Source organism: Taurulus bubalis (assembly GCF_910589615.1).
Source record: "Taurulus bubalis genome assembly, chromosome: 9".
Classification (NCBI taxonomy): domain Eukaryota; kingdom Metazoa; phylum Chordata; class Actinopteri; order Perciformes; family Cottidae; genus Taurulus; species Taurulus bubalis.
The window spans coordinates 5,479,353-5,498,517 of record NC_136597.1 but is presented as its reverse complement, the minus strand read 5'-3'; the positions used below and the strand labels follow the sequence as shown (position 1 = coordinate 5,498,517).

The 19,165-nt window shown below is 42.1% G+C and overlaps 1 protein-coding gene across 1 annotated transcript in view; it reads right to left on the bottom strand.

The window, feature by feature from the left end:
* Positions 1 to 6,927: 6,927 nt before the first annotated feature.
* The window catches only part of nrn1la (neuritin 1-like a), a gene marked incomplete at both ends in the record, with an annotated part of 51,916 nt that continues 39,678 nt past the window's right edge, over positions 6,928 to 19,165 (bottom strand). The window contains one exon of the mRNA XM_079223858.1: positions 6,928 to 7,225. Coding sequence (XP_079079984.1) covers positions 6,928 to 7,225 — 298 coding nt within the window. The remainder of the gene's footprint in view (positions 7,226 to 19,165) is intronic.

Sequence of the window (19,165 nt, the reverse complement as noted above, 5' to 3'; positions counted from 1 at the left end):
GACAAAATACATAGATTGAAAGCAGAAAAGGCTACGTCTGCACCGTTTGTAAAAGGCTCTCGGCCGCACACGCTAAGTTACAATATAGAGCGATTGTTACTGTCCATGGTGAAAAATACAGCTACGTGGTCTGTGTGTGCACTGTTGAGTGGCTTCCCTCTTTCATCCCTGGAAATGTCCATCCATAATCCAGATGTTTGGATATCCATTCTGTTTGATGGCAAGCCCACAGCAGCAACAGCAGCACCACCACTTGAAAGACAACCTGTGTGTTTTTTTTTTTTTTTTTCATGGGGTCGCATTCTCTTTGACTCTCATCGTGTGATGTGTATATGGAGTGAACATATGTGTCACAGGATCATACATGTACGCATTGGCTTGAGTCCGGCTGTTCTGTTTTCTCACATAAAAAGGCAAAGAGAGCTCAGTAACACATGCTATTCCTACGAACAAACAAAGTAAAGGATTGGAAAGTACAGGAGAGGAGCCTTTTAATCACGAATAATGAAATGTAGAAATGTGTTGTGGATGAATGAGCTAATTTACACCACAATGAGATTGTTGATCTCCCTTTCGCTCTCTCTCTGTCTCACACACTCGCACACAACCTTGAACTCAGAAAATCCCCATCCTGCGGTACAAAGACAACAATACAGTGAGGAAAAGACTTACATATCGTTTACATATTTCTCACGCGACAGGATGTTAACCTCCCGTTAGACTTGTGTACTTGATTCTCGTAGCCCCGACTAACGTCTGTAACTTTAGTTCTGACTTGGTTTCGTCAATATCCATCAAACTCACCCACGCCTTCTTCTAAAGCCACTTTCCTATTTTATTTTATTTTTTAGCAGAGAGCCTCTTTGACCTGTTTAGTCTTTGCTAGCCACAACCCCTCGACTCGCCCATGGACAAGCCTCTTTTGTCAAAGTTATGAGAATTATGGGTAATGGCGTTTGTTAAATGTTGCAAAAATCAAAACCCCAGATGTACTAACTTCACAATAGTACGTTCATTATTTAGACATATAAAGGATAACATTGAGAAAGCTATTCAAAGGCTGGATTTTCAGTTATTAGCTGTTAGCAATGGGATTGCTGACAGCTCATCTGGATGTGAGTTTGATCGAGGTTTTCTTCTTTCCAGAACAGAACCCGAACTTTACGTTTTCATTGAGCTGGTCGAGAGCTAGTGGCATGCTACAGAATCTTACTGAATTTGCTGAGCTTGCTTGGGCCATTTCTCCCGGTCGTTCTCACATCTCTGTGCAGTAACCAGCAGAGTTGTGATCACAAATTACCAAGTTCAAAGTATTGCTCGATGATTCATTTGCAAAGGAGCTCAAAGAAAAGTCTGTAGGATATCGCTAAGTCTTGCAGACTCCGGTTCACGGTCCGTAGTTCATGCACGGCATCATGGGCCTACGGATAATGCAGATAGGGTGTTAAGCACAACTAATAGAAAATGTTAAAGCTTTTAAAAGTAGCACTTGCACTGTCGATATGCATATGAAATATATTACTGCTATATACATTGATAATCATTGAGCTGTGTTTATTCACACTATACACAGAAATGTGACCTAACTCATTGACAGTCTGTGTGCTTCTAGTAATAAAACAGCAGCAAAATTAGGATAAAGGAAAAAAAGTATATTTATTTTCCATCGTCTTTCTCTGAATCAATCTTCACAGAACGTATCTTCAATGACGTAGGTAGTGCATTGCCGTACTTATCTCGTGTTTCTCTTTCCCAAATTTGCAGTCTTGTGTCATTTCTCTTTTTGTCAGTAATTAAAACTGGGATGCCGCAGATTTTCAGCCACTTGCTGGAGGCAAAGTATATGACTCTGGTACCCTGGTGGGAGTTTGTCCGTCTGTCCTGTCTCTATTCTGATCCTTGCTGTTCTACACAAAGCTCAGGTCAAACATCTTTCACTACAGTCATCCCTATCCCGGTCCCGGGATAGGGATGTCATGTGTACAGATTGTAAAGCCCTCCGAGGCAAACTTGTATTTGTGATGTTGGGCTATATAAAATAAACTGAATTGAATTGAATTACTGCCATCTGCCACGTCTTTCCCAGCTGAACTTGTTCACACTCAGAGTTGCTGGCCAGAAGTGCTGACGAGTCGGAGTTGGTTAGCGGACATGATGTTCATGGCTTCTCAGCTCTTCCCCCTCTCTCTGTTAGTTTGGCCACTGCATTAAGGTTGTGTGCGCTTCAACATTTCGGGAACTATCATGAGCTTGAGAAAAATCAATACCTCTCTCTCCCAAAGCTCAGCCTCCAAAGCTAACTTATTAAAGACATAGTTACCCAACTTCACCAGAAACGACAACTTCTGTGCGGAATTAACAAATGAGGTACGAGTCTAATTGCGAGATTCTGAGATATATTTCCCTAAATGTTTTTTTCAATGATTCTTTTTGATGTGTCAATTGATTTACCTGCACTATGGCACTGGTTGTGGCCAATTTCTCTCCTGACATATTTAGGGCCTGGCTCCAACGGTGTTGACACATTTGCAGGAATCGCTGCTTCATCTTTATCGAAGCTTCCTCACACCTCAATCTTTTTTGGGAGAAGAATGTAGAAAGCATTGAGATAATATTAGTGAGCGTTTTTAGCTCACACTGACAGAAATATCACCAGCAGCAGATTATATCGGCTGTAGCTAATTATGAAGCGTAGCTCCCACCCTCTGCTTCCCCCTCTCTTAAACATTATTAGCTCTATTTTGTACTGTTAGCGCCGTTAGCTGTGAGCCGCCCGCTCAGCTGTCGCCATGTTGAGAGCTGTTGAGAAGCAATAGATATGCCCCCAATCTCTCTATAAGACCGATCATGAGTGGAAACAGACATGCCAACATGTAAAGTGCCGTCTTAATATTAAGGAACATTTAGCACACAAAACAAAACGCGTGGCACAGAGGCTACTATTGCTCTCTGCCGTTTGTTCACAGTAATAACACCAAATATACTGCACCATTAATGTGACAATGATGTATTGGTGTTTGAGAATGTTGAGATTTCTCCCGCAGTTGTTTCTGTCCAATTTAACCTATTTGTCAGAGCGCCGAGCTGGAGGCGAGGAGATGCACGGTCTCGAAGCGCAGAGCTGGTAAATAATTCCCAGCTCCGCTCTGCTCCGGTCAATAACGTTGCATTTACCCTGCAGCATTATTGAAAACCGCTCTGCAATCGGATTTGTCCACGTAACTTACATGAACTAACGTGAAACGCATCGTCTCTTAAATACATTTCCTGAGTGTTTTTTTTTGGGTGTGTGTTTTGGAGCACTTCGGCGCCTAGCAAGACCATAAAATGTAATCTGCGGTGGTTATTTTCCTATAGAACAACGCTGAACTCACTGTAGGCAAAACACATGCAATCTGATTTTCCTACCCAGCCTCGAGATTGTGATTTAGTCAGATTCAGCCCACAGTGACAACATCTTATCGGAGCGCTTTTCAAATGGCTGCACCTTGGTGAATTAGCCATTGAGGCCTCTAATTGCTAATTCTGTCAGTTTAATTAAAGTTCAAAACTACAGCAGCCTCTTTAAACCATCCAAGCATATCTCTGGGTGAAGTCCCTTATGTAAAAAAAAGAAATAGCCGTGGGCTGATTGGAGTCTTAACTCTCTTTATTTCCCTCCGACTAACACTTAGATCTACCTGGTAGTGTATTCTGTCAATGTAGCTTGGTGTATTTTAAACATCCCAGGGTCGAAGTGTTGAGTTTGTGTGTGTGACAAGAATGACAAAATATTCCAATGAAACGTCAACTTTTGACATTGAGGTCCCAAACCAAAAAAGACTAATAAAATTGCTACTTCTGTATACAACTGTCTACGGATCTGCTTGCCAATATTCTCTGTTTAATTCAACCCTGTATGTATATAACCAACGTGCCACTGACGAGGCTGACGCTGAATCAGTTCATAAGGGGAACCATTTTTTATTTCCCTTCCCTCCTCTCTTAACGTGTGCGTACTGTTGCGGCCTCTGAGGATTTATTTTTGTGACATTTCAAAATTCTAGTGCAACTCGTTAAAGTCGGCGCGGCTTTGATTTTTTGTTTGTTTTTGCGAATAAACAAAGTAAACCCCCAACCTAAAACCCCCCGTGTAAGACACCCTCGCTGCTAGACAGGTGGATTCAATCTTCAACACGGCAGAACAATATTTGTTTTCCAGGTGTACTCATCTCTCTCTCGCTCTCGCTCTGTCTGTCTCTAATCTGGTAGTATTTCTGATCCTGGGCCAGACAGAAACAACTGTTACCCCGAGCCACTTAGAATAACAAGCAGCTTCAACAGGCCTGCAGGGCCAAAACCACGGCTCCCGGAGCAAGAAACACGCTTGGCATGCGAGGGGATCGTGATTCTGACTGGTGAACATATTGGTCCCATACTGTAGGGCTGCGGTGAAGGATGCCAAGGAGGAGCCTCAGAGGTTTTCATACCTGGGCGAGCGCCAAATAAATACAACTAAGGTACAACTAAGGTACAACTCACGTTGCTGCAGAGGAAGCTGAGATCCGAGGCATTTTCCTTGAATTGTTCTTATTGTGAAACTATTCATCCATCATTTTCTTTCCAGAATTGCGGTTTGAGATTGCATGTAAATGTTCCCTCATTGTTTTTAATTTATTCAGTTTTGTGCTCCTGTATCATCCTGTGGGGCCATAGCACGCATCCGGTATGAAGACAAATTTGCAGGCGCCATCATTCCTAGTTTGATCCCATTGGTATTTTGGATTCCCTTCGACGATGTTGTTCTTCAAAAGCAGCTAAAAACCAATCTCGCTTTTCATACCAGCCGACACGATGCTCCTGCGTGCCAAAGCATTTTCAGACAAATCTCTACTCCCAAAGCCAATTGACAATGCTGTATGTACCTTAGCTAAGAAACGTGTATTTAGGGAAACAATGTGCGTACTTTTTGAGCACCAAATAGTTTTTCTATTTGGAGGTTGGAGGAGAGGTTTCGTCACTGGCAGGAGTCCGACTCAATTTTTTGTTCCTGGGCCTTGTTTGTTTTTTCCGCGAGGATTTCCCAAACAACAAATATATTTGCTCACTATATTGAGGCAGGATTGTTGGGAGAGACTCAATACTCAATTTAGTGTATTTGAGTCCTTGAATGTAGGGAAAATGTAAAAGGCTCTCATAAAATCAGACAATACATTTGTGCATTGCTAGCAAACAATAAAGGTCATTATTTGTTGTTTAAACCTCTTAAACCAATGAAAGTCATCAAGGACTTGGTTATCATTAGGATTTTATTAATACTATCGATGCTGCTTTTCGGTTCTTTATCGATACTCTTATTGGTTCTTTTTTATTATATCATGAGAGAAAAAGACAATTAATTAAGGAAACAATCGATATTGCTTTTTTTTTTATTCTTGTACCCACACAATAGTCTTTCTTGAGCAGCAATACAAGAAGTTCCAAAATCTTTAAAATGCATTCCCAGCTAAACAATCAGCTAAGTGATTAGCTTTCATTTATTAGCCTATTCTATCAAACATCGTACAGCATCCCTAACGTTACCCGCAGAGGACGGACGAACGGTTGTGATAGCTTGCTGGTACTACCTGTCCTACTCGTGAGGGTTGTATTGCATTTGTGACAACGAGAGTTCTCAGCATCTACTAATTAAAATGTAGTCACACTTTTGGTCTTTTTGTTTCCTCTGCCATGATGTCTCGCTCTGTACTGAGCCTCCGTGCGACTTCGCCCCTCGTGCAAATTCTTAGAGACAGAGGGAGACGGTTAGTAACGCTGCTACTTACTCTAACTCCGTAACTTATAAAGTACCGATTGCAGAACCGTTAACCCCCAGACCTGACTGATGTCCACACTAGATACTAGGTTACAACTTACGAGTTAACACTAGCGCTAATGCAAAGTGCATTTAATTGAAGTTGGCTGGTGCTAGCTTAGCTTAGCACCCCGATACTGTGAATTTGTATTTGTTTTATGTATATTTGACAGCTAGCAAGGTAAGATTAGATTTCACTGTGTCTTTAACTGTATTTACTGTGTGTTGGGCGCAGGTATCTTGCTTTACTTCCAAGTGTCAAATTCAAAATGTCTCCCCAAATGTCTTCAAAGAAATCAACAAAATAAACGAAAGAAAGAAAAAAGTGTCGCTTAGGTTTCTTTCCTTATTCATATTTCTTTAGGTAATCATTGTCGTTGGTCACAGAAAGGGAGGCTTCCACCGAGGCTGCGTTTAGAGAGGGAAGCCAATGGGAGTTGAAATGTTCGCCAATTGAAGACTTCTTGCAGCACTGGGGTCAAACCGATGAGTCATACGCGTTATTATTAACTTCTAGAAACATGACGTGCAAAAGTTCACCTTCTCTTCGCTTCTCTCCATCAAGCAAGCAAGCCAGTTGTGTTAAATGTACATAATTAGCAAAGGCTTCACGCTGTAAAGCTGATGAATGAACAAGTTTAGCTGGTCGTGACATCGGGCCTCTTCATCACTTTGTTTTCAGGTTCATCAAGCGGGACGTTCTTTTGTCCCTCTTACACTCAAGAACTAGATAAACTAGATGCAGAGGGATGGGGGATAAAGACAGATGACATGAGGCTGCTGTCTGTTTAACTATGCATGTGTTTTCAGTTCTCTTTGTACAGTGGTTGTGCATCTCTGTATGAATTGTGTGTGTTTCCAACAGAGAGACTAATTAAAAGGCAGAGAATATGCATGAAACAGCACAGTCAGTTTTTAAAGACGCATCATCAAAAGGACTGTCGGGCCTCTGAACATGCAGTTAGAAATATTCTACCCTTAGGCAGAGCAGAGGAAAATTAAGTGGAAAGTCTACGGACTTGTGGCGGGGGGGAAATAAATAAATACACAAAAGTTAATATCTATTCACACGAGTCCCATTTCTTTTAGGCTAGCTACATCCAACACAACAGCAGCAGCAGGGGAGACAGTAGCATGAGAAGGTGGCGGTCGCCTGCCAGGTGATCTGCGCGGCCCCTTAGAGACTCCTGGTTGAGCTCCTCCTGGGTGGACGAGCCGCGCGGGGAGACGGCGGCCACCGCATGGTCGTCGCGGTTGGAGCACATGTCGTACAGGTTTCCGGAGAACTGCATCTTCTTGGATTCCTGGCGGAGGGATTCCCAGACCGCCGCGGCTTCGTCCGGACAGCCGGCCATCGCCATGTTGGCGCAGTCATGGAACTCATCCCACGACCTGAAGGGAAAAGACACGTGGACAGATTCAGATGTGACTTGGGACACATGACAACAGACATTTTTTTCTCTGACCTGTCTCCAGATGTTAAGGTACGCACGCTAGCAATAAATGTGCATGAATGTTGTTTTTTTGTATGTTGAAGTGCATTCCACGAGGATCTACCCTACTCTGCCTTGGCTTGTCGGTAGGGTTCATGATTTGCATAATGATGGCAACGTTACTGTATAGTGCTCTTACATAAAATTACAATTACCTTTTTTATTTTTTATTAAATTGTAGATGTGCACTTTGTCAGTTTAGACAGAATCAAGGTACAGATTCTTTGCAGACGGGTTCAGACACATATCAGAATTAATTTGACAATTACATTGAGGAAATTATTCTACCTACACCTTCATCTATTTGACTTTTCTTCAGAAATAATAGCTCCAAACAACGCAGTATAATGCCATATGACGTGTCCCGTCCCCTTTATGTATAATACGTAAGACTCAAAAAAGGCTTGCAAATAGAAATTGTTCCTTTCAGCTTTCACACCTAATTTTCTTCCAAACAGCACATCCATGATCCCCAGAAGATGAAACTCGTTGACTTTGACGATCCGCTGACTTTTCTTTCAGTGCCCCCAGAAGGACACTTTTTTGAATTCCTTCCATCCTTCCTGTAAAATATCTGCACAACATCTTCATGGTTCCCAGATGATGTCTTTTATTTCAGTGTCATCGTGAGGTTGACATTTGTGGTTTCGAGTGAAATGTCTCTATGACTTTGGTCCAGACATTCATGTTCACCTCAGGATGAATTGTCATAACTTTGGGGATTTGCTAACTTCTCATCTATTGCCATCATCGGGTCAAACAGCCCAAAGAGCACCGCAGTGCTTTAGTAACCACGAGCACGGCTGGAAACTCTTGCTCAAGCCCAAGTGTTCAGACATTCCTTGCCAACTAGCAAATGTACGCGAGGAACGGGTCAAGTTTTTTTTTCCTGAACTTTCCACCTGTGTGCTATAAATACAATCAATTCTCAAATTCACACCTTGAGCATGAAGCACCCAAGCCAATAATCTCCCATGAACGCTTGATTATCCGGACTATAGCGAATGCTCCCATCATTTTACTAATAATTATCTCAACAGACAGCTCTGAAAATAGCTGTTGAAGATGCGGCGACAGTGCAGCACAAGTCCTTTCACTGGGTAAATCTAATTCAATCTATTTGTTTGCTCCTTTGACTTCTCTCCGCAGTTGCCAAGAGACCATCTGCTGATCTTCACTTCTCTGAGAGCAAAGGTTGCAGTGCGAGTTAGACTGAGAGGGGGTGAGGGGGAGGTCGATTGAACAGGGAATGAAAAAGCGGTCATGAATTGGGTGAACCGCTGCTGTGTTATATCCATCCATTTGAAACACTGCATCTGATCTGAGAGGAGTAATAAGGGGAAAAAACTGTAAAGAGAAAAGAGGAGGAGGGGAAGATGATGATGGAGAGACAGAAGGAAGTAATCTCACACAGAGATTTTTCGGATATAACAATTTTTCAATGAATGACAGCATTACACTTTATTATTATAATAACCTTCAAGATCCACATCTAAAGCTGAGTCTATCTGACTGTAATTGGTTGCTAATTCTTCCCCTCATTGCGAATGTGTTGGCTAAGTTGTCTCTGAGGAAGTACAGACTGAGTGTTAAGGAGAGGAAGAGAAAACAGGAGGGCCGGTGGAGAAAGCAGAAGCAGATGGCTCTGTTCAAATTGAGCCTGATACAAAGCACTTGAAGCACTTTGCAATGAAAACCATAAAAGTCCATATTATTCATATGAACATGCCGCTTTTCCTCTTTCTTAACAGAGGCGCTCTGTGTATGTCATCCAGGCGCCAACACGTTCTCGCGTGTTAGTTTCCACTCGTTACATGAATAGTGTCTTTTCAAAATAAACTTCTGTTGACAGGAAACGTACAGTTTCCGTTTGTTGCAAGCCTGCTGTCTCTTTTCATAATAGACTTCTAATGCTGGATCACTTAGCTTCGAGGTTTACTTATGCAATAAAACTACTTTACACAAGTACTTGGTCAGGCTAAGGAATATATCGTGGTTTGGGTTAAAATGAGGACGTTATTTAGCTTAATTAAGTACGCTTGTTAAGTATGTAAGTTACTTGGTTTCACACAGGACACGAAGAGAACGGTTACAAGCTTTTGGACACCTCCGACCCGCCCAAAGGGCCACTGACCACGCGTCAGTATTTGATGAGTTGGGAGGAAGAAGCTTGACAATAAACATTATGCTACGACTGCCTTGTCTCGACTCTTGACAGCAAAAGGCAGTTTTGCAAAGCGGTTGTTATAAAGCTAAGTTTACACAAGAGAGACGAAGAGCTGATGTATCGTTGGCGGGTCTGGCTGCCTACGAATGGAGCGGTTCATCAGTTTTGATTTATCACTGTCACTGGAGAGGGATTGATCGCCGCAGTCTAATTCAGACAAATCAGATTAATCAGGACGAGGTTGTTGCAGTCCTGCGTTGTGACGCCCTGAAGGCTTCATTACGGATCTCGCAAAGAGTGTCGCTGTGATTCTCACCTCAGCTGAACTCCTGGATCACAACTATTACAGCCCCAAAAATAGCGAAAAAAGTAAGAGGCGACAACTTGTCTGCTTTGTACTGTGTGACACACACACACACACACACACACACACACACACACACACACACACACACACACACACACACACACACACACACACACACACACACTTTCTATATCCAGCTGACAGATCCCAGCACACACATTCAGTCTTTGCTCCCACATACTGTACATCAAAATAATTTCTCTAGACACACTTATTCAATGAAATTTGTGACTGTGTCGACACAGCGAGGGACACACTCTTGAACACTCACATGCAGCTTTATACAATTATCAGGCACCACCACCACTGCAGGCCGGCCCTACCTTGATGACTCTGCATCTGTGTGTGTGTGTGTGTGTGTGTGTGTGTGTGTGTGTGTGTGTGTGTGTGTGTGTGTGTGTGTTTGGCCTGTGTCCAGGGCTTAAACACCTCCACCTCTCTGCTTGCTCCTGCTGCTGTGGTGGGAGGAGGCAGCATCTGGCTGTTGTCTGAGTGTGTGTGAGAGAGTGTGAGGTTAAAAAAAGAAAGAGACGGCGTCATGTGCAGCGGTGCAGGGTGTTTAGTGTGTGTGTGTGTGTGTGTGTGTGTGTGTGGGTCCCTGCACAAGTCACAGGTGTTGCAGAGACAGCAGAAACACAGCGAGGACACTGACAGACAACCAGCTGCTTTCACAATAAAAAACCTCCAGAGAGTGCATCTGCTCTGCTGCTAACATGCTGCTGCTGACATCCGAAAACCTCCAAACCCCAGTTCTGAACTTCTTTGTTTTCTTTTTTTTACTTGAAAATGAATGCACACAGCAATATGTTCGTCCGGGTGTTGACCAAGTTTCCTGGCTCGATGCTGCTGTGGGACACGTGTATTGACAGTCGCACATATAACCAAGGTGCGTCAGGAAATCGGAGAAGGCAACGGAGCGCAAGCGAGGAGAGAAGAGAAGAGCGGAGCGCAGCAGAGCAGCACGAGATATGTTCGTGAACACGAGGAAGAGGAGGCAGCCGACAGTACGTTCAGCTTCGGTGACACAGTCTGCAATATTGTGGGGGAGTTTTTTTTTACTTTGGGGTGAGGGCTCCACATCGAGTCACATGGTGTGTGAATGCAGGATGACAAGACCTCTTCATATTTGTTAGATGTGTTTTTGACAACACTTGACACTGCTGTTTACCGTGAGCTGTGTTAAACTATTCTTTTACATGTCAGGTGGGGGAAAGAAAGTGTAAGCATATTTTGCCGACATAAGAATCATGTCACAGTTTAGGCTCCCAGCATCTGGATGGCCTTGTATAACCATGTTTGCTATGGAGCGGTTTAAAAGAAAATAGGTGACATATTTGATCAGCCCTCGGCGGATGGAAAACAGAAGGTCTTATTATATGCGTGTCTACATTTATCTCTCGTTAAACAAACTTTTGCTTTATACGAATGTTTAAAAAGTAGTTTTTTGTGTCTGAACCGGAGCGTTCGCGGTAATCCAGACATCAATACGTCTTTGGTTGAATCACATTGAGTCTCGTGGGTTAATGCTCTATTGTTTGAGCTACAGGCTGATATATAGTTGAGGCTGGATACTGTATTGTTACTGTAGGCAGTCAGCAGCCTCGCCCTCAAGCTAACGTTAGCTATCCATCAGTGCTAACTGTCGCCAGCATCCTTGAGACATTTGCTACTGAAGTATGAAAAAAAACACAAGAATGTGTCAATAATTAGTGGCAATATAGATTTTGATGGATTTTTTTTTTTTGTACAAGTTTTTTTTTAAAGATTTGAACAAACAAGAACACGTATTGCCTTCAGAGGACAAAGATGTCCTCCTAAGACTTCTATACAAATATTACATACTAATAATATCATTCTAAAAAGTAAAGTACAGAATGTGAAGACGATCCTCCAGACAGATTTCTTTTTGGTTCAGCAGCCAGACTTTCAGCTTCAGCTCTTTCACATCATATGTCACCATCAACAGAACCTACTTTTCTCACACCGTTTTCTTTATTGGTTTACACCTTAAGAAAGGAAACATTTAGTCCCTGTCAGGACTAAATGTCCAATAGTTTAACCAGTTGTAAACCACTACGACCCAGAGGTGAGAAAACACAACATATCATCATTATGATATCATCCGATCATTAGTCCGAATGCAGTGAAGACTTTTAGATGCACGTGTGGTAACATCAAAAAATGTACCACGGTTTTGCTGTCATCTTTCATAAGACAGCTTGAGACGTGGATGTAAAAGCAATTTTGTCTGAAACAGCACTTATGTTTAGTTTTTTTTGTTTTCAGCTCCTGCAGAAATCTCATAAAGCCTTGTAACTATTTTGTCCAAGGTTGATCCACTAAAGAGGTTAAAAAAATGAAATAAAAACTACAGCAACCCTTCAGCTCCAACGGATTGCATGATTTGAAAAGCAGCAAAAGAAATGAAAAGAATTCTCGAAGAAAAAAGAAAATCCTCACGCTTCGGCTGCAGTGGCCTTCATCAGGGTTACCGTGCTTCAAGAACGCTTCTTTCACCTTGTTGAGGGAAAAAAATGAAAGAAAACCTTCTACTTTCCGCCTAAAATACTTTTTAGATCTCTTGCAGCTGTGGAATCTCAGCAGCAGGTTCAAGTAGTACATTACTATTTCTGTGAAACAACCCATTTCATGTGGAATTCGTAAGTCGCAAATCTAGAGTCTTATATGTGACCGCCTTTATAATAAAAGAAAGAGGAAGAATTCAAACTCTTCTGCTTGCCCCTTAATATAATTTCTAAATCTACATGATAACCAATAAGAGATGCGCAACTCGGGAATATCATGCCGTCTTTGTAGCAGCGGTTTACATAGTAAGCGCCGCATGCTAAATGAGCTGCAGAGCTGAACGGGGACTTAAAGTGAGGCAGGAATAGGAATGGAGACGCTGCCATGAGATGCAGTGGAAGCATGAACGGCCTTATCGGAATCTGTGAAGGATAAAAATATAAAAGCAAATAGAGAGGCTGCGGGTGGAAGGAGGCTGAGTGAAAGGAAACTAAACCTTGGAAGAGAGAGTTTTCCAATATCAGCCGTTCTATGTTTTTAATAAGAATTCATACGCTAGTTATGACAATTTCAGACAAATGCCTCATTGGATCAAAAAAGCGACCATGAGGCAGTAATTATAGTTCCTTTACTTATTCTCCTAAAGAGGGCCAGTGTCTGGCTTGTTTGGGGGGTCTATAAGCAGAAATAGAGTATGGATACTCAAACATTTATGTATTTATTATTATTTTAAAGCCTATTTAGTCTTAAAAATAATAATACTGGCATCCATTTATAATATAGTCTTCTCACAAGGGGGCAGCTTACAATTCTATTCTATTGAGTTCGCAACCTTGCAACCCGAGCTTTCTTCTTCTTATATATGAATACATATTAGCAGCTTAATGCTATTATTCAAAGTGATTTCTACATGAATAAACGTATTACCGATAACCCTTCAGAACTTTTCCTTAATAAAGCCGTACTCATTTTTCATCTGAACCTCCCCTACTCCTGTCAGAGATGCAGCAAAAGGTTACTGTTTAATTCTATTGAGCCGAGTAACTCTATATCTTTAGCCCCAAATATTTCCTTTTCACCTCGCCTCTTTTGGATCCACGCTGAATGATTGCAACTGCATAAAGCCTATTGTGAATATGAGGAATAAAAGCAGTGCCGCACTCCTGGGAGAGCTCTGACAATGGAGCAGCCTTGGCCTAGATGCAAATCATAGCCTCTTATTCAGACTACACTGTAGCATGTGTGTGTGTGTGTGTGTGTGTGTGTGTGTGTGTGTGTGTGTGTGTGTGTACGTGCCTTGCCAATCTTTAGAGGGTAGCACCATGCTACCTCCTCATTAGGTGGCTCTGATAAAAGTGCTAAAAGCTTGTTCTTGGGTGGAAGGAGGGGAAAAGGCTAAAAAACACTAAGTGTAGGGATGGAGTGAGCAGAGAGAAGAGAGAAGACAAGAAGAAACAGAGTGAACAAAGAGGAGGAGGCAGGAGAGAGGGAAGAACAGAGGGATGAGAGAGACAGAGTGAAATACGACGAAAGGAAAAAAGTGAGGCGAGGACACCGAGAGTGTAATTTGGGGAAAAGAGTGTATGCGGTCATGTGGGTCGTGTGTGAGGGCTCTTATGTCCCTGCATTAGGCAACGCTCACACGGAGGTGGCTGGGTGGCAGGATTAGTCGTTTAATTGGTACCTCAAGGAATAGAGAGGATTCAACAACAGTGGAGTGGTACCACTGGTAGGCTGCAGGGCCATGGTGACACACACACACACACACACACACACACACACGTACACGCGCACGCACACAATGTTGTTCCACTTGTGAGGCCTTTTTTTCAGACCATTCCCGTACCCTCATTCAGGGTAGTCACGATGCAATATTTTCACAGGTATACATACAGAAAATACAACCGTGTCACGGTATGCTGTGTAACACTATAATGGTTTTGTATTATTATTGTTATAATTAGTGACAGGGACCCTCAAAGGAATGAGAAGATAATTATATATTATAATAGCAGGTAACTACCACATGCTAATTAGCTGAAGCACGTTAGTTTACATGTCGGCTGCACTATAGAATGTTAAATCAACTACTAAATGAAAAATAACATCAGCTGTGAGCTTTTAAAATAATGTTCTATGATCATTAACAATTATCAAAGTCTTAAGGTGCGCGACAAAACCGTACAAACGAATGATAACCGTTAATTTGAAGACGACGTCGGTATTCCGGTTCAACCCGACCCTCATTTTGATCAACAATCGAGGTTAAAACCAAACTCTGTAACTAAGTATTTGAAAATCAGAACGCTTTCCCATTAATGCAACAAAAAAAACCTCTTTGTCAGATGGTGGTTTCGGTAATTTTTGGGCCCGAAACCAAAGTATTGAACAAACCTGATTATGACAATTCATCCTGACACAAATGTGTTTTTTCATGGAAATCCATGACATTTCCCCAGAAGTCAAAAAGTGTCCGTCTCATGGCGGCGTTTCCCCAAAGTGGTGCGGATGCATCCTCTGTGTAGGAGGAACATCCTTACAACACTTCCAGTCCATCAGTGGGGGAAGAAGAATCTCGATGTTTCAGTGTGAACACCACGGTGGACAAATACTCAGTTGCACGTAAAAGTCAACTTTTAAAAGTAAAACAAAAAGAGTAAAAGTATTATCATTGAAATATGTTTACAGTACCAAAAGTACTCATCGTGCAGAATGGGCCATTTCAGAATAGTGTATACTATTGTCCTGAATGTCACCAAGGGATCAATAAAGTATTATCTTAACCTATCATAATTGTATTTATAATCTGATCCTGAAAAATAACTAAAGTTATTAAATAAATGTAGCGGACGACAAAAAGTGTAATAATTACCTCTGGATTGTAGCAGAGGAGAAGCATAAAGTAGCAGAAAATGGAAAAAAAAAAAAAAAAAAAAGTGCCTTAAAATTTCACTTAAGAACAGTACTTGAGTGAATGTACTTCTCCGCTTTCCACCACTGGAATCCATCCAATTGTTTATTGAGATGTTTCACTGTGACAACTTCGACCTCATATTCATCCATAAGGGACCATCGATCCACCCAGGAGTTGTAGAGATACTTCAGTCTGGACTGACGTGTGAGCCGACTGACCGACCACCTAGAAAAGCAACTAGAAAAGAAGAGAGTCCAGAGAGTTTAGCAGAGACTGAGATAAGATGAGGCGCTTTGTCGTTATTGGGCGTGAGACACAACAGATTCTGGTTTGGCAGCAAACATCGATGACACATCCTCGCGGGAGGATGCGTTCAGGATAACTCCAATAGGTCCTCCGCAAGAAGTGTGATGTCACGCTTTGTAGCTCTCAATGAAAATGCGTCTTGAACAAAATGGGAAATCCTCCCTGGATTCCCTGGAGCATGTATGCTGCCGCTGCCTGATGGCGCACTTCAGTTCGCGCGAGCCTCATTCATAATGCAGGGAGGGAAGAGTGCTCGTCACAGTTCCTGTTATATATTGAGTTAAATGCGTTACTTTACCTCGCAGGTCTTTATTTGAACGTAATAACCACTTTGACCTCTCCGGTTGACCTCTTCGCTGTTCCCAGTGCGTGTTTACAGTCGGCTGTGATGAGTCTGGGTACTTCAGGAGTTCACGATCATTTATGGAAGCATACTAATTTCACGCAGCAGACACACCGCTCTCAGATCAGCAGACCTATTCTGAGACCCTTCACGCGTTAATGGCTCCCTTCCCTGGTCGAGTCCTCTGGAAGATGGATGACAGAGGCGTGTAAAAATAGTGTTGAGCGGAGATGAGAGCGAGAGAGAGAGAGAGAGAGATATGATGGATTGATACAGGATATAGAGAAATGGAGTGGTGAGAGAACGAAAAAGGGTTGGGGGGGTGAAGGGAAGTGAGAGACGCTCTGCATCTTTTATCAGCGTCATCAGGCCTCCAGCCCAAACAATGAGAGGCTAAAAAGAGTGCAGCAGAGTGAAGATATGCTGGGAGAAGAGAGGCGGCAGCGTTGTTCTGGAGTGAGTGTTCAAAGTGAAAAATCAAACGGCGGTTTTCTAAGAAATCAGTTCATCCTCGGATTTTCTTCTTTTTCTTTTTACTTGGACAGCCTTTTCTTGTTTGGTCAAAATTGATCAGACTTTTTTTTTCTTTTTTTCTACAGTGACCGATAGGATTGTTCAATATATGTGTGAGTGGTCACGAAAAAGAAAATAGCTCATCTCCTGAAAGAAAAAGTTCTTAATTTTGGGGATATGTTAATTCGCTCTGTAGCCGAGAGTTACTGTAGATGAGAGGACCGATCTCACTTTCATGTCTGTGTTAAAGTTAATGTGAGGAACTTGTATCTGGTTATGAAACGGTGTCAAATTAATACTGATGCCTCTTAATGACCTACATAAGTAAAAGAGACTATCAGCGAGATGACTGGCTATGTCTATATAGTAATTCTTCATGCTCCTCATCGGTGTCACCAGGTCGGATTCAGCAGGATATCAAATGATATTGTGCAGGTTCACTAAACTCCTTCAGCTCAGAGTCCGGCAGCAAACCAGCCCACTTACGGTTCAGACTCCGGCTTCGAGGCGGAGAGCTACAAAAAGCAACACAAAATCAAAGTTCCTCATTCAATTCAATTCAGTTTATTTTATATAGCCCAACATTACAAATACAAGTTTGCCTCGGAGGGCTTTACAATCTGTACACATGACATCCCTGTCCCGGGACCTCACATCGGATCAGGAAAAACTCCCCCAATAAAGATAGTAAAACCCTGTCACAGGGAAAAAAGGGGAAGAAACCTGAGGAAGAGCAACAGAGGAGGATCCCTCTCCCCAGATGGACAGAAGCAATAGATGTCATGTGGCCAGAATGAAGCTTGAACTTTACTCCAATCATCATATACACAAAGGTACATAACAATTTGCCTTCTGAATTTAACCCATCTTAAGCATTTTTAGGAGCAGTAAGCTGCTGTGAAGCGCCCTGGGGGCAATTTAATTACAAAGCTACTGACAGCCGCAGCATTTACCTTTGAATTCCAACGGTCACAGGACACACATAGTAGTGAGCGTGCAGGAGCTGCAGACGACTCGGCAGGGGTTGAAGTAACATGAACAAACAGAAAGGACTCACGTTTAAAGCCAGCTAGCTTCTACTGTATGAGGGTACTAACTCAACACCTCGATGGGACCAAATGTTGAACGTTGCATCATGAATTGTTTACGGTACATAACCAACACTGTGTAGCAGGGGAGATATTGAACGCTCTTTTTGCATGCTATGTAGAGCTATGACACGCTCCAGTCTATAGAGCACCGCGGATGTTGACGCCGCATCCTAGCAACGCCGTCTCTCAAATGTCACAGCTGTCATGGGAAACACCCACCAAGACGCCTGAACCCCCAGACGCTGTTTCCACTTTTGAGAAATGGAAACATTTGGAGCAATAGCCACCGCATCATGACAGTTTATCTTCTCTTACACTAAAATGGCAGAGGTTCAAGTCACATAAAAAGGGGCTGTCGGTAGCATTTCAGTCAGTTAAACCTTTGTGTAGAATAAACAACACACCGAACAAGATAAACGTGCAATTTCTCCTTTAACTTCAACTGTCACCTGGCAGAGTTGTGGCAATCTAGCAGTCGAGCTGCATAACTCACAGTAATCACTGTTTGTGTAAGTGAAAGACTCAATATCCCTTTCATATAATCCCAGTCAGGAAAATCATTTTTCATCTTATCAGGGGGTTCATCACAATCCTGGGATGTGTGCGCTTATGAAGGCCACATCACGAGGGGAAGTCTTAATGGCAAACGGAAATTTAGTTTGCAGCAATGGAGGGAGAAATGAAAGAAATATCATAACAGTCTTGATGGCAGTTTGGTGCAACAGAATCTTCCACATCATGCTGTTGATGAGCTAGAACTTAGAACAGGACAAATCTACTTTATACTGTATAACATATATATATATATGTATATATATATACATATATATATATATGTATATATATATATATATATATATATATATATATATACATGTATATATATATATATGTTATACAGTATACAGTATATACTATATACTGTATATATTATTCAGTACTATACAGTATATAGTGTCCGCTGTGCAGAGTTCTCCATCCTTTACACCAGCCTCACAGAGCGGTCGACATGACAGAGTCTTCTCAACAGAAAGCCTGCGTTACAAATGGTGCTCATGGATTGACAATATTGAATAGCTGCAGTTCCTCTTTAAAGCTACTATGAGGAACTTTCATTTTGCATTGACTTTGGCGGCCCCTGTGGACAAAAGCAGTAGTTATTCCAAGCGTCCCTTTAGAAAACTTCCCATGTTACTGCCGCAGGGTCTGACAGTCTGCCCCGCGCATAAAGCATGTGTACAAGTTACACTTTTACATTGCAGACAGGTTATATAAACCACTAGCACATTCTAAAGCTCCTGATTCTCCTTCACAACAGCCATGAAACTTTCATGCAATGTGTTGAACTGTTGATGGCAAACCTACTCAAGTGTCTCCGGAAATTATTATTTATTTATGTTCACTATTCACTATTTTAGGAGATATTATTCGTATAACTGCATGTGAACAGGTCATGGGTGATTCCAGTGAGGGATTAGAGGGACAAGGCTTCGATCTGTGGGATTCTACAGATGTACGTGTCCTATTGATATTAGATAGCACACCGACTTTGAGAAATTGCAATTTAAAAAAAATAAGGGAGGGATAATGTAGATAAACTAGTGCTGCGCTG